This window comes from Nannospalax galili, unplaced genomic scaffold (genome assembly GCF_000622305.1).
Source record: "Nannospalax galili isolate Female #2095 unplaced genomic scaffold, S.galili_v1.0 scaffold1043, whole genome shotgun sequence".
Taxonomy (NCBI): domain Eukaryota; kingdom Metazoa; phylum Chordata; class Mammalia; order Rodentia; family Spalacidae; genus Nannospalax; species Nannospalax galili.
Window position 1 is genome coordinate 69,384 of NW_008349184.1, and position 13,726 is coordinate 83,109.

Below are 13,726 nucleotides of genomic sequence, written 5' to 3' on the forward strand. Positions count from 1 at the left end.
ATTAGGCTTGATATTAAAGAATAAAGTACCCTCAGATATATACAAAAAATAAATTGCAAGAGAAAAGCAAATTAAAGAAATCCATGCTTCTCACCAACCACTGTAGCTGTGAATGTAAAGCCAAGTTCTCAGAGCTCTTAGTTTGAAGACACAGCTATGCTGGAAAGGAAACTCGTGAGGGCAGCAGAAGGAACGAATAGGGCATATAAATCAGTGTTTGTTGGTCTGAAAGCATGTGGCTTGCCTGAGCAGTGCCTGTGACCTTTTATGTATAGTGAAATTTAAAACGGTTAGGTCTAGTTAGAAAAGTAGGCGCCTGAGTGCCAGTTGCTTGATGCCCAAGATCAAAGTTTGAGCCCCTTTGTCTGAGAAAAAGTTTAGGAGAAAAAAGCCTTTTAAAACGTTTTTTCTTTGTCATTGGGGCAAGCCACCTGAAATTCTTTAAATTTTAAGCAAAGTTGCCCAGCTAGTTTAGGCTAGTTGGGTCAAAATGGGAAGAAAGGGTCCCCCTAAAGGGTTTTTAGCCAAATTTATAAGAGAATTTAAGAGTGGGCCCAGCTGGAAACTTATAGTTTCATTAGAATGTTAAAGAAAAATATTTCCAGGGCAGGCGAGCTGGCAATCTTGGCTCTTGGCAGCTGCCTGGAGGGGGTGAATAGCGGGAAGGAAAAAAAAGCCTTGGGGTCCTGCAGGTTTAAAGCATGCATGGAAGGTCAGACACGTGGTGGGCTGGCAGGGAGGCACACAGCAGGAAGCAGAAAACTTTAGTATGGGAGGGGGGGAGAGAAGAAGGATACAGAGCATTTGTATGTGTTGGGTTGAATGGTATCAGAAATCATCCTGAGGAAAGTGAGGAAGAAAGGCAGTGGAAGAGGATAAATACAGGAAAAAGGATGGGAGAGAGCAGACCTTGCAGTCCCATGGCAAAGGAGCAGGGAGGGGGAGAGATGCTGGTGGTGAGCAGCCGGTGGGGGAACCGAGGTAGGGAGCGGATGACTGCAGGCAAGGCAGAGTGTTTCCCAGTGAGGAAAGTCGGAAAGGTGTGAAAGCAAAGCAGAGGGCTGGGGAGAGGGGGAGAGAAAAGAAGTGTACCTGAGAGCCAAGTTAGTGGCGTTGGAGAAGTCCAGGCGGGTCCCCTGAAGTAAGAACCGGGTTTTGGCACCATCTGATAGGTAAAAAGTTGGCAGAGAATGAGCAAATGGATGATGAGGCACCGAGGCACAGCTAAAACTCCATCAAAATAGGGTTTATTAGCAAAGGAACACATGGGGCAGATTCCCTTCCGGGCAGGGAAAATGTCTGCCCGGGTCTTGAGCTGGGGTCTTTTAAAAGGGAGGCTTCTGCCTCCTGTAGAAGGTGGGAAGATGTATTTTTTTTAAGTTGGGGGGGAGTAGGAGAGCAGGACTGTTAAAGCCTGTTCTCTTTAGAGATCAAAGGGGAAGCCTGCTGCGTTGGTCAAACAGTGGAGAAAAGTCTGCTTCTCTTGACTTAAAAGACCAAGGTGCTTATTAGCTAGGTTCCCTTGTCTTAGGAGCATGAGAAGTCCTTGGGATCCTGTTGGTGAGGGGGCAGGGCTATCTGAACCTTAACATGTGGGTCAGTCCACTAGCGTAAAATTAAATCCCTCTCCTCACCTGACTTTGGCTGCTGGTCTCTGATTTTCCCGTAACAACAGCTGCATCACCACAAGTGCACCCTAGCACCGGTGGTAGCTCCTGAAAGCTGGAAACCTGTATCACACTGCACAGTCTGCAGGCAGCTCAGCAGGTTGGAGGGTGTCTGTTTGTGGTAGCTCAGTAGGTTCAAGCCTCTTCTAGGCAGCTGGCCTTATCTTAGAGCATCTCTCAGCAGGCTTTAGGGCTTATATATGCTTGGGGAACAGGAGCCTAGTGAACCTGGTCAATTTTAGGGACTTCCTGAAGCTATTGGTTTGATTACTTCTTTATCTTAAGGAACTTCCCTACAAAATGGAATGCTTCACTTCCCCTCAGTGCACCCTATGACTTAAGGAGCCTCCCTCCTCGTGGAAAGTTTTATGTAGAGGAAATTGCTATATATACACAGGACCACCTGGACAGAGGGGGAGGGACTAGGATTTCCTGTATATTGGGTGGGGTACTGTTGGAAGCTATTAATACAAGCACAGCCATTATGTACATTGAGCTGTGGCAGGCTTGCTTATTTACTTTATGACCTTTCACCTTGACTCAGGAGTTTGTGTGTTTTACACACAAGCAATGAATTGTTCTGTCAAGTCAGGAGGAATGTGCTGATAATTTAGGGAAGATGGTTAATTGGTGGAATTCACTACAAGTATTTGACCCTCAGATAAAGGTGGAAAAAGACAGCTGTTGAAACTAATTGAGCTAGGCAAACTGTGGCTCTCTGATGTTCTGCTGTGTAAAAAGGCTGAGCTGAAATGAACCGGGGCTGCCGTCTCTGCTGACAGTCCTCCCAAGGATCCTTCTCTGTCTCTTGTTTTCCTTTCATCCTCGCTCCCCGTTTCAGGTGCTGTTTGTCTAAGGCTGGCTGGCTCCGGCAGGGTACATAAGCTTTTTATGCAATAGGCAGCCCCTCAACACCCCTTCTTTGGGTGCCTTCATGGGATCTGCTGAGCTCACTTGGAGGAACTAAGTCCATGGCCCCTCACAAACTCCACCTGTGCCTCCAAGGAGCTCAGCCTAGCCCGGGCCTTCAACCTTTCTGTTCCTCTCTTTGGGCTCTGGTAGGGGCAAGCAGCTCAGGTGGTACACATGACCCCAGGCCTGGGAGAGGACGGGTCTGTTTCTAGTCTGCCTATGGGCTACCCCCAGTGAGACAGTCACTGAGGCCAGACATCAGGGACAGGGACACCATCTACTTATAATCGCAGACACGGGGAAGTGTGGGGAAATCCCACTCCATAGACTCTGGAGGGAGGATTCCAGCATCCCAGGGCCAGACCTGGGAGCCTTCAAGGGCTGGAGAACACAGGCTCTGTTCTTATTCTAGACCGAATCGACAGTTTCCTTCACCTCATCCAGGAAAACTAGGGTTTGAGGAGTCGATGGGAAGGCAGGGGGCCAAGGGTGAGGCTCACATTGGACTCAGTGGGGGTTATGCTGGTCACTGGAGCCCCAAAGAATGGGCCAAAGCTTCAGGGGCCCCCTGAAGGGCCAAGCCAAAGCTCTGGTCTGACATCCTCCCTTTACCAGAGCTTGACTGTGGCCCATGGAAAAACGCTGCTCCCTGTGCACAAATGGCTTCAAGCCTCTGTTGTGGCCACATTTCTGCCTGTCCCTGTCCATGTCTTCAGGCTGACCAGATCTCCTCCAAGGAGCTCCTAGCCAACCTGGGATTTTATAGGAAGGGGGAATCGAGGCCTAGAGGGGCAGGTGTGGGTTTCTATGGACCTCACCCTGGAGGGCCCATGGCAGGGCCTCTCCCTCCAAATGTCTTCAGGCCCTGGGATTGCTTTGGGGACCATTTCCACATCTGTAGCTGACTCTGTCCTTCCCAAGGAGCACCAGGCGTCTGTGGTCTCAGCCTGCAAGGCCCCCTTCTCAGGCTTCAAGATGCCTGCTGTATTGGTTGGGTTTTTGTTGTTGTTTTAATCAACTTGATACAAACTAGAGATACTTGGGAAGAGGGAATTTCATCCGTCATATTGGCCAGTGGCCGTATCTGTGGGCACATTTTTTGATTGCTACTTGATGCAGGAGGCCCAGCCCATTGTGGGCAGTGCCATGCCTAGGCAGGTAGGCCTGGGCTGTATAAGAAAAGGTAGCTGAGCCAGCTGTAGGAAGCAAGCCAGAAACCAGCATTCCTCCACAGTCTGCTTCAGCTCCTGCCTCCAGGATCCTGCCTTGAGTTCCTGCTCTGACTTCCCTCGACGATGGATTGGACCTGGGAGTTGTAAGATGAAATAAACCCTTTTAGAGATGGAGAGATGGCTCAGCGGTTAAGAGCACTGGCTGCTCTTGCAGAGGACCCAGCACCCACATGGCTGTAACTCCAGTTCCAGGGGATCCGATGCCCACTTCTGACCTCCATGGGCAATGCATGACGCTGGTGCACTCACATACATGCAGGCAATACACATAAAATAAAAATAATAATTTTTAAAGAAGAAATAAACCTTTCCTCCTCAAGTTACTTTGGGTTATGGTATTTGTCACAGCAACACAAGGCAAATTCATACACCGGCTCCCTCTACCTGCCCCTCTAGCTCCTCCGCAAGCTCCGCAGCGAGCCATCTGATGGGGGAAAGATGGCCTTTGGCCTGGGCAAGCCCCAGTGATCAGCTACTTCGTAAAGTCCCCTAGCTGTGTCCCATGTGGGCAGAAGGGCCAGCAGTCAGGGGCTGTTCTGGACAGCAGGTTAGGCAGGCCTCCCGCAGGTGTGGCCAGGCCACTGCCCAGTCCTTCCTGGATGTGTGGACCCCACTCTGGTGTTGCTAACCACTTAGTCAGCCACCAGGCACCTAGAACACTTATCAATGCAAGACAAAGCTTACATTGTTTTTTTAAGATAAAAAAAAATAAATTTTATTTTATGTGTATGAGTGTTTTGACTGCATGCATGTAAGGGCACCATGTGTGTGCCTGGTGCTTGCAGAGGCCAGAGAGGGCGATGGATCTCCTGGAACTGGAGTTACAGGTGTTTGTGAGCCACCTTGCGGGTGCTGGGAACTAAACCTGGGTCTTCTGCAAGAGCAGTAAGTGTTCTTAACAGTTGAACCATCTCTGCGACCCCCAAAGCCTCTGTTTTATTAGTGGTGTTTGTCCGAGATGACGTTCCACTCTATTGCTCAGGTTGGTCTCAAATTCCTGAGTGTATGTAAGCCTCCCATCAGCCTCCAGGCAGGGAAAAGAGGCACATGCCATAGCTGGCTGACTGGAATCCGTTTTTAAAACTGTGATTGGTTGGATTTTCTGTTCCTTGCATCTGGAAGCAGGGTAACACCCCAGGCTCAGCCTAAGTGAGCTGGGCCCTCTGCTCAGTGGAGCACAGAGCCTTTGCAGAGTGCTTAAGAGCTCCCTGGAGCCCAGTGCGCAGGAGGGGCCCACAGAAGACGCTTATGACAATGGCTGGCAGATGTTCTGCTTCTCAGGCAGAGCAGCGGCCAGCTGTCATCAGCTTCCTTTACCTAGGGTAGGGCTCTCATCACCCAGGAGATATGGCTGTCAGCCAGGCAGAGAAACTTAGAAGCTGGGAGAAGCAAGACCTGAGGGAGGCTTGCAGAAGGGGCCTTGGCTGAAGGGATCCAGGGTACAGTGCTGCCAGGGCGGAGCATGGCGCCACAGGGTCGGGCTGTGTTGCTGTTGCTCTGAAGCAGGGAGGGCTGGGAATTTGCCAAAAGAGCTGCCGGGCTCACTTCAGAGCCCTGTTGAGGTCCATCTGAGCTCTAGCCTCCTGGGCTCAGGGGCATGTAGCAGCAGAGGCCAGAATGAGTTCAACTAGATGAAGGCCTGCTAATTTGCTCACAGAAGAGAGATGTCACTAGGAAATCTGAGAATTTAGAGACAAAAAGTTGGGCGTGTTAGGGAAGAATCCTGTTAGCTTCAGGATGCCTGTTTCCCAGCAAACCTTGTCCCATCCCTCAAAGTGGGTGCTGCGCTGGGTCCTACTTACCGTTGGTGCCTCCTGAACCCCTTGTAGTCTACCTGCACTCGGGACCCCTTCTGATCTCAGGATCTTTACCTCTTATCCCCGTGGCTGTGGGCACAGGCTGGGACTGTGTATGGGAATTAGATAACATTGTCCCTGTTATGTGGGTCCCAGGGATGCTGGTCCAGGGAGCTGCAGTTGGAGACTGTCACAGAGGAAGTCAGGCACCACACCTGGCTCTTCCATAGGGGTGGTCAGTCCCTGGCAACCATGTCTGATTATGTGTGTGGGTGTCCTGAAGAGAAAAGGGCTGTGTGAGCAGGGAGGTCCAGCTTCCTTAGGCCCAGGTGGAGCAGAGCAAGATTGTTGTGGTGAAGGCTGGCCATGCTTCTGCCAGGGAGGGGCCTGCTTGTTCTAGAGCAGTTCTTCCCTTCCCCCTGGCCGATCCTATGTTCAACTTTAAAGACCCTGTTCTTGCTCTGTGTGGTGGCAAGGATTTAATACTGGGATTCAGGAAGCAGAGGCAGGAGGAGTACAAGCTTGGGGCTAGCCTGAGAGAGAAACCTTGTCTTACCCTATGCACACAAAAAAACCCGTCTGGAAAGGCCTAAATCTGGTAATGAGCAGAGGACCAGGAAGCCCTATGGGCCGGGAGGAGCCCTGACTGAGTCTGAGCCCTATGGGATGGGGAGAAGCCTTGACTAATGTTTAGCCTCGGCTTCAGTGGTCACATCTGACTTCTGGACTGTGGCCAGCATCCAGCTGAGTTTCCTCTCTGCTGCACAGCGGGTCCTTGGGCCCTGGCAGTGGGTCTTATTGTCCCGAGTCCACGGCTCCACAAATGCAGCAGGGCATCCGTGTGATGAGAACTTTAACAGGAACCACCACTTGTTCAAATCAGACACCCAGGTGCAAAGTGGGAAATCACAACTTTTATTTCTGATCTTCCTGGCAGCAGGCGAAGGCTCCAAAGCCTGAGCAATAAGCAGCAGCCCTTTCACAGTACAGACAATGTAGCACCGTGCCATACCCACACTGGTGGGTGTCAGGGTCACAGGACTTTCCAGCCTACATCACTGGGGCCATGCACAAGTGTCTCCAACCTACATGTCACCATGAGTCAGAATTCCAAGGAGGAAGCATGTTTACAGAACCAAAAGCAAAGGTTAAACGTACATCTGTTTTCTTAAGAGGGCTGATTGGTTTCCTAGGTAAACTGGAAGCCGTCTTCTTAAGCCAGTGCGAGGGCTGGTTTCTCAGGTCACCTGCTCTGGGTTTTTGTTTTTGTTTTTTTCTCGGTTAATTTTAGTTTCCTTCCTCAGTGTTAGTTTTCCTCTTCATCTGGGTGGGGGCAGGGTCTGAGGCTAGTTCAGAAACTTCCCCAACACATCCATGTCTTGGCCCTTACAGCCTGTGATGTTACCTCACATGACAAAGAGACTGCAGATAAGAGCGAGTTGAGAGTCCGAGGTTGGAGACGGTTCTGGGTGGCTCAGGTGGACCGTAAATGTAGTCACAGGGTCTTCAGAAGAGGAAGGCAGGGGTGGCTTGGCTACAGAAGGCAGAGAGGGAAGCATTACAGGAAATGCACTCTTTGAAGATGGAGGGAGGGGTGGGGATCCAGTAGAAGCTGGACAAGGCCAGGAAGGGACTCTCTCAGAAGGACACAGCCTGTGCCACCTCAACTTTAGACACCTGTTAGCTTTCTGTTGTGACAGAATGCTCTAGATAATGTCCCAACTTGAACACTTAATCCGCCACAAAGGGTCACATGTTCAAAGCTTAGCTGCCCCCTGTTCATATTGTTGGGAGAGGTAGAAAGGTTAGGAGGCAAGGTTTAGCGGGAGGAAATAGGTTATCGGGATGTGCCTGTAGAACACTGTCCTCCAAACACAGCAGCTGTCACATCTCCATCAGATACAGCTGACTGCTCATGAGTGACCCTTAAGAGCAGGCCTCTGACCCTCCCTCATTAGAAGGGAGGGCTGAAGGGAGTCATCAGACCCTCAGCCAAGAGTTCAGTCGTTCTTGCCTACGCCTCTGCCTAATTGCACAAGGCCTTGGAGTCTTGAGAGATGTTGGAGTATCTCAACTGTGGAAGGGAAATTGAAGGACAGATTGAATCTATGCAGTTGTGGAGAGTCATCATCTGTGTGGGGTGAGACTTTTTGATGCTTAACCCCTTACTCATGGTTGGTAAGTAAGCACAATGAACTCATTTCTACAGTGGTGGAATGGGTTGATGCTCTATCTGGGGTGAGTAGGTGCTTGTTTGGGTCCCCCAGGAAAAGTTCACATAACAAAGGTAATATTGAGGCCCCTGTCCCCTCACCTCCTTTGCTTCCTGGCTACCCTGAGGTAACTGTCCGTTTCCTGCCATGTATTCTTGCCATGATGTGCTGCCTCACCACCAGCCCAGGGTGAGGGGGCTGACTGTCCACAACTGAAACTCTGAAACTCTGAGCCAAAGTAGGATTTCATTTTCCTCTTTAAAACCATTTATTACATTTTAATTTACTAATTTTGTATGCATGCATGTGCCATGAGTGTGTACATGTGTGTAGGTGCATGCATGGGAGTGGAGGTCAGAGAACAAGTTGTGGGAGTCAGTTCCCTCCCATCTACCGTGTGAGTCCCAGGATTGAACTAAGGTGGTCAGGCTCGGTGATAGGTGCCTTTACCCACTGAGCCATCTTGAGGCCCTTCTTTATTTTTTTAATGTATATTTGTACATGTTCACATATGGGTATGTGTGTGTGCAGCTGCGTGTAGACCAGAGGTTTGACATCAGGTTTCTCTCTTGGTTGCTTCTCCATCTTATTTTTTGAGGCAGGGTATCTCACTAACCTAGAGCTTGCTCATTTGGCTAGAATGACTGACCACTGAGCCCCAGGGAGCCTCCTGTCTTTATTTCCCCAGTGATGGGCTTACAGGCACATGCTGCTGTGCCTGACTTTTATGTGGGTGCCCTTGAGTCCGCATGCTTGTGTGGCAAACATTTTACTGAAGGAGCCGTCTCTCCAGTCACCCCCTTCCTCCTTTCAAATTATCTCATGTATTTTACCACAGTGATTGGAAAGCTGACTAATGGTCAAAAGGTGAAAAGACATATTTAATCTATGGTTTTAGAATGTGGTCTCCTGGCCCTGTTGCTTTTGGGCCTGTAAGAAAGTAGCACATCCTGATAGGAGTATGTGGTGGAGGTCTGTCACCACATGGTGGCTAAGGAGGGGAGATGAGAGGAAGAGAGGGAGAAGAGAGAGGAGAGGAAAGACAGACAGAGAGACAGAGAGGAAAAAGGGAGGAGGAGGGAGAGGAGAGACAGAGGAGGGGAGGGGAGCAGAGAGGACAGGAGCTCTCTGCTGTTCTCTTCAAAGGCACACCCCACTAGGTCCCTTCCCTTAAAAGTCCCACTACTTCACAACAGTGCCACATGCTGCTGCCCAAGCTTTCAATGCCCAGACCTCTGAGGATCTTCAAGATCCAAAACTAGGGACTGGAGAGATGGCTCAGTGGTTAAGAGCACTGCCCGCTCTTGCAGAGGACCCGGGTTCAAATCCCAGCACCCACATGGCGGCTATGAACCGTCCTTAACTCCAGTTCCAGGGGAATCCAAAGCCCTCTTCTGACCTCTGCAGCATTGTACTACACAGATGCACTCACATACATGCAAGCAATACACTCGTACACATAAAATAAAAATAATAAATAAAATATTTTTTAAAAAGATCCAAAACCAGCACTCAGGACCCTGAAGTCAAGGATTGCAAGTTTGACGCTAGTCTGGGCTATGTAGTGAGGTCCTGTCAGCACCCTCCTCCGGCACTGCAGCATGAACTTGGTCTTGTGGTGAAGTCACTGAGTCTGTGGTTTGTTCCATCAGCCTCAGGAAACTGACCCAGATGGGAACCTCTCCAAGACCCAGACCAGCCAAGAACTAGCCCACCTCCCAGTTGCCGGGGTTGGAGGGGCAGGCATGACCCCTCCCTCACATCCTGTTGTTCATTATTGGGATGGCTTCCTGCTCTGGACTCTGAGACAGGGTGTAGGATGTCTTGGTTGTGATTGGTGCCTCTGACCTGCCTGGCCCAGACTGTGGGAACCCAGTGGGTTTCTGCAGTATCTGGCTCCACTACCCCTGCAGCAGCAGCTCCAAGCCCCCTTGGTGCCTTCACCTGACCTGACAGCCTGTGGTGACATCCCTCAGGGAACAGAAGACCCTCGGCATGGATCCTGGGTCTGCAGCCACCAGCATGTGACCTTGAGCCAGAGCCTCCAGTCTGAGCTGCCCTGCCTCCCTGCCAGCTGGGCTCTGACCATGCCCACTGTCACGAGCACACCCTTCTGCCTCAGAGCCTCAGTGGCTCAGGACAGCATGCTGGGGGTGGGCAGCAGGACTGGCTGTGTTGGGGAGAGTTAGTGTAGGTTGTTAGTGCGGAGACCTGGAAGAGACCGTCACTGAGGCAGGAGCCCAGGGCAGGGGAGGCCCCACGGCAGTGGCTTCCGACTGAGGTTAATAGCACCCGGTGTTTCTAAATTGGGGAAGCTAATGAGGGTTCTTTTGGTCTGGAGAGGCCAGAGCTGGCACAGGTGGGGCATCTGCCATGAACACGCACCCCAGTGGGTCTGATGGAGCTGCAGTCCTAAGGGTGTGGCCAGCAGCAGCCCACTGCTACTGAGCACCTGCTCCTGCCAGACTCGGAGCATTTCAGGGAGTCGGCGCTGCAAAGAGGCTCTCTTACAGTCACACCTCACAGAGGAGATGAGCTGGCTGTGGTTCCCAGGCATCATGGCAAAGTGTACTGCAGATCTTAGCCCAGGCAGTCTGACTCCCGAACTGAACACCAGTGTACAGGGCTGTGCATGTGTGAACACATGTGAAAGGGCAAGAAAACCAGACATGGCTTCCATACGGGAGTTTATTTGCCTCCTAGGAGAGTATCCTGAGGGAGGTGGTAGGTGGTGTGATGCTGACTGTTCATGGGTAGTCCAGAACCTTCCATGATGTTGCCCTCAGGGAGCTGCCTCAGTAGAAAGGGCCGCTGAGCTCAAGTCATCGTTTCATCGCTTCAGGAAGGAGGAAGCGGAGAGAGAGACCAGAGCCACCTCTACTCAGGGGCTCTGTTCTCATCCTCGGCTAGGCACTGAGGTTGAAAGGAGAGACAGCGGATCATAGGGGTCTCTCACTGCAAGCGATCTAGACTTCCAGATGGAAGCAACATTAACCTGCTGGGGTCCGAGGAGTCCTGTAAGCCTCGTTCCTTACTGTACAGTGGGGAAACTGAGGCCCAGGCTCAGCCTTCCTCCTCCCACCCCAGAGCTCTGCCCTGACACCAGCTGCTGCTGAAAGCTTGGTGCCATCAAGGAAGCCAAGTGTCCAGTCGACAGGGACCCCACCCAGCCAGAGGGGGTGCCCACCTGCCAAGCAGCCAGGCCCCCCGCCAACCAAGGAGATGCCTACTTGCCCAACAGCTAGAGGCCTTTCTCAGCTAGGGGAGGTGCCCTGGCTCTGCCACCCATTTCTCCCTAGGAGCCCATGGGCCCTTCCTGCCTTTCCCCAGGACTGCTGCCCATTTAGGGCTCCCAGCCTTCTCCCTGAGACCCAGGCTAGGAGGGAAGGTCTGGAGTGCAGGAGATGGATCCCTGGGTTAGAGTGACGCTGGGAAATGCCCTCTCAGTAGTTGGGCCTGCCTCCCTTTTTCTGCCTCCTTCCTTCCTTAGCTGCAACCCTCCCTTTGCCCTACCCTAGCCCTACAACTTCCCTGGCCTCCCTCCAAAGCCTCCTTCCTCCAGGTTGGTGGAGGCTGACCCTGCACCCCACACCTGGGAAAGGGCTGAACTGACTCAATGGCAGCTCTGGGGGAAGAATTTTATACAGGAAAGTTCAGAATGAGGATGGGTCTTCCAGGCTTGGTATGACTGGGTAGGTGGGTTCCCTGGAGGCTGAATATCCCTGGGGCCCCATGCTAACCAGCTGCTGCCCATGGGTAGGGAAGAGAGGAAGCCAAGAAGGCCTGAGGGTGGAACTGAAGACAGACGCTGGCTATAGGAACTGCAGCTGGCTGGATTGCAAGAGACTTTCAAGTTTATTCTCTGAAGCTGGTCATCGGGGAGGGAAGGTCAGGGTGTCCTGGTGAGAGGGTCTTCAGGCCCCTGATGCCCAGAGGCTGGTGAGGACACAGAGCAGGAGGGCTGGACTTCCATACTTAGACCATCCTGGGGGGTATCCTGCTCCACTGCCCTGGGGCCGACTGGCCCTGCCACCCTGGGGCCAGCTACCCCTGTTACCCTGGGGGTGGACAGTCTTACCACCTTGGGGGTAGCCAGCCCTGCCACCTTGAGGATGGCCAGCCCCACCACCCAGGGGGCTGCCTGCCCCTCCACCCAGGGGGCTGCCTGCCCCACCATCCAGGGGGCTGCCTGCCCCACCATCCAGGGGGCTCTCTGCCCCTCCACCCAGGGGGCTCTCTGCCCCTCCACCCAGGGGGCTGCCTGCCCCTCCACCCAGGAGGCTCTCTGCCCCTCCACCCAGGGGGCTCTCTGCCCCTCCACCCAGAGGGTTCTGGATCTGGGGGCTTTGCCAGGGCGGAATATTGCACAAGGTGGACTGGCAGCAAGTCTTGGTCATCTGGGTGCCTGCTACCGTCCTGATGATGTGTTGGCAGACATCCGTACACCACATGGAGTAGGTGGTCAGGAGACCTGCATCTAGGGCGTGTGGAGAACAAGTGGTGTGAGGGTGGGGCCTGGGTGTGGATGTGCAGGCTCCCGCTTTGACCCCTGCCTGGGTGTGCTGCCCTAGTTGCTCACCAGTGTGGCCGTGGGAGATGACCATGGTGCAGAAGGGCTGGCTGTGGAAGCACCTCTGGGTCTGGTTGCAGTTCTCTCCACTGTGTAACATCTGGCAGACATAGCACTGTAGGGGTACTGTGGGCAGCAGGGCAGCCTAAGCTGAGGGCGGGCCTCCAAGGCCATCCCCGTCCCTGCCCCCACCATCAGCTGCCTGTTAGCCCTCCTGAAGAAGCCTGTGCCTTGGGTTTTCGAAGGGCAGTTCAGAGCATGGGGGTCAGAAGGGTGAATTTCCCTTAGCTGTTCCCTTCTTGGTCCTCAGTGGGTGGCACTCCTTGAGGCTGCTACCCTGGGGGGTGGGTCTGACAGAGGAAGCCCAGGCTCTGGGCTAAGGAAACAGGTAAGTGGGGTGTGGGGTGGGGGTGTGGGGTGGGGGTGTTGGGGGCAGTCCTCTGCTTAGGGAGAAGGCTGCAGCCTGAGGGGTGAGCCAGCAGGCCAGCAGGGGGGGCCCGGGTTTGGATGACAGCAGCTAGGGAGGGGAGGTGAGTATTGGAGGAATGCCCTGTGTAGATCAGGAAGCTGGGCCCTCAGCTGGGGTGGGATACCTCTGTCCCTGCTTCCAGGGATCATGTTGGTCTCCTCTTCCTCCTCTTCATCATCATCATCATCATCGTAGCCATAGCTCTCTGACCCCAAGTCCCCATCGCCATCTTCTTCTTGTGCCCACCTGCTCCCTGGTGGTACAGGGACACCGTGAGCCTTTGTTATCCAGATGCAGAATACAAGCTTGGGACAGAGTGCTAAGCCCCCGGCCCCAACATGGCCACTTTTCCATACCCTACCCACTTTATACAAGAGGAAACAGGTTGACAGAAGTCAGCACCTTCCCTCACTTTCCTACAAACCCTCCTTGAGTCTCTCAGTGCCCCGCACCTGGCTGTCCACACAGCAGCAGGACCAGGAGGACAGCCCTGTACGCCTTCATCCTGCCGGAGTCTGCTCTGTCCACTGGTGGTCCTCGCTTGGGGCTCTGGGTCTGCAGTAAGTGGGACGAAGGGTATTACTGGGGGCTTTCCGTAGCCCCCGCCGCTGTAGCCTCAAACAATGGATCTCATTCTGGTCCCCAGTTGCAGGCGCCAGGCCAGGGACATCGCTTCCCTCCAGGACCTCTGGGGCTAGAGGGGAAAGGGAAGTCATTGTGTTGGCTTTGAGCATCCTGTCCATCTGAGCTCTTCCTATTGCCTTCAGGGGCTACATAAGGTGGCCTCAGGAGCCACCTGGTCCTACCACAAGGGCTGGGGGCTCTATCTGATGGGTAGGAGCCAGGCGCCTTCTACCTGAGTGGTGT

The 13,726-nt window shown here is 53.0% G+C and overlaps 1 protein-coding gene across 1 annotated transcript; it reads right to left on the reverse strand.

Annotated features, from left to right (window-relative positions):
- Nucleotides 1-11,734: 11,734 nt before the first annotated feature.
- On the reverse strand, nt 11,735-13,393 carry Gpihbp1 (glycosylphosphatidylinositol anchored high density lipoprotein binding protein 1). The gene is made up of 5 exons (XM_008846532.2): nt 13,312-13,393; nt 12,984-13,112; nt 12,400-12,516; nt 12,118-12,297; nt 11,735-11,961 (listed from the first exon to the last, which is right to left on the reverse strand). Exons 1-5 carry the CDS (start codon nt 13,361-13,363, stop codon nt 11,735-11,737), a joined length of 705 nt encoding a protein of 234 aa, XP_008844754.1. The 5' UTR covers nt 13,364-13,393.
- Between the last annotated feature and the right edge of the window lie 333 nt (nt 13,394-13,726).

Bases quoted from the DNA above. Each gene is read 5' to 3' on its own strand.
- Gpihbp1 (XM_008846532.2), bottom strand. From the start codon at position 13,363: ATGAAGGCGTACAGGGCTGTCCTCCTGGTCCTGCTGCTGTGTGGACAG. The intron at 13,113-13,311 runs GTGCGGGGCACT...CTGTACCACCAG, and splicing joins GCTGCTGTGTGGACAGCCAG to GGAGCAGGTGGGCACAAGAA. The intron at 12,298-12,399 runs GTGAGCAACTAG...CACACGCCCTAG, and splicing joins CATCTCCCACGGCCACACTG to ATGCAGGTCTCCTGACCACC.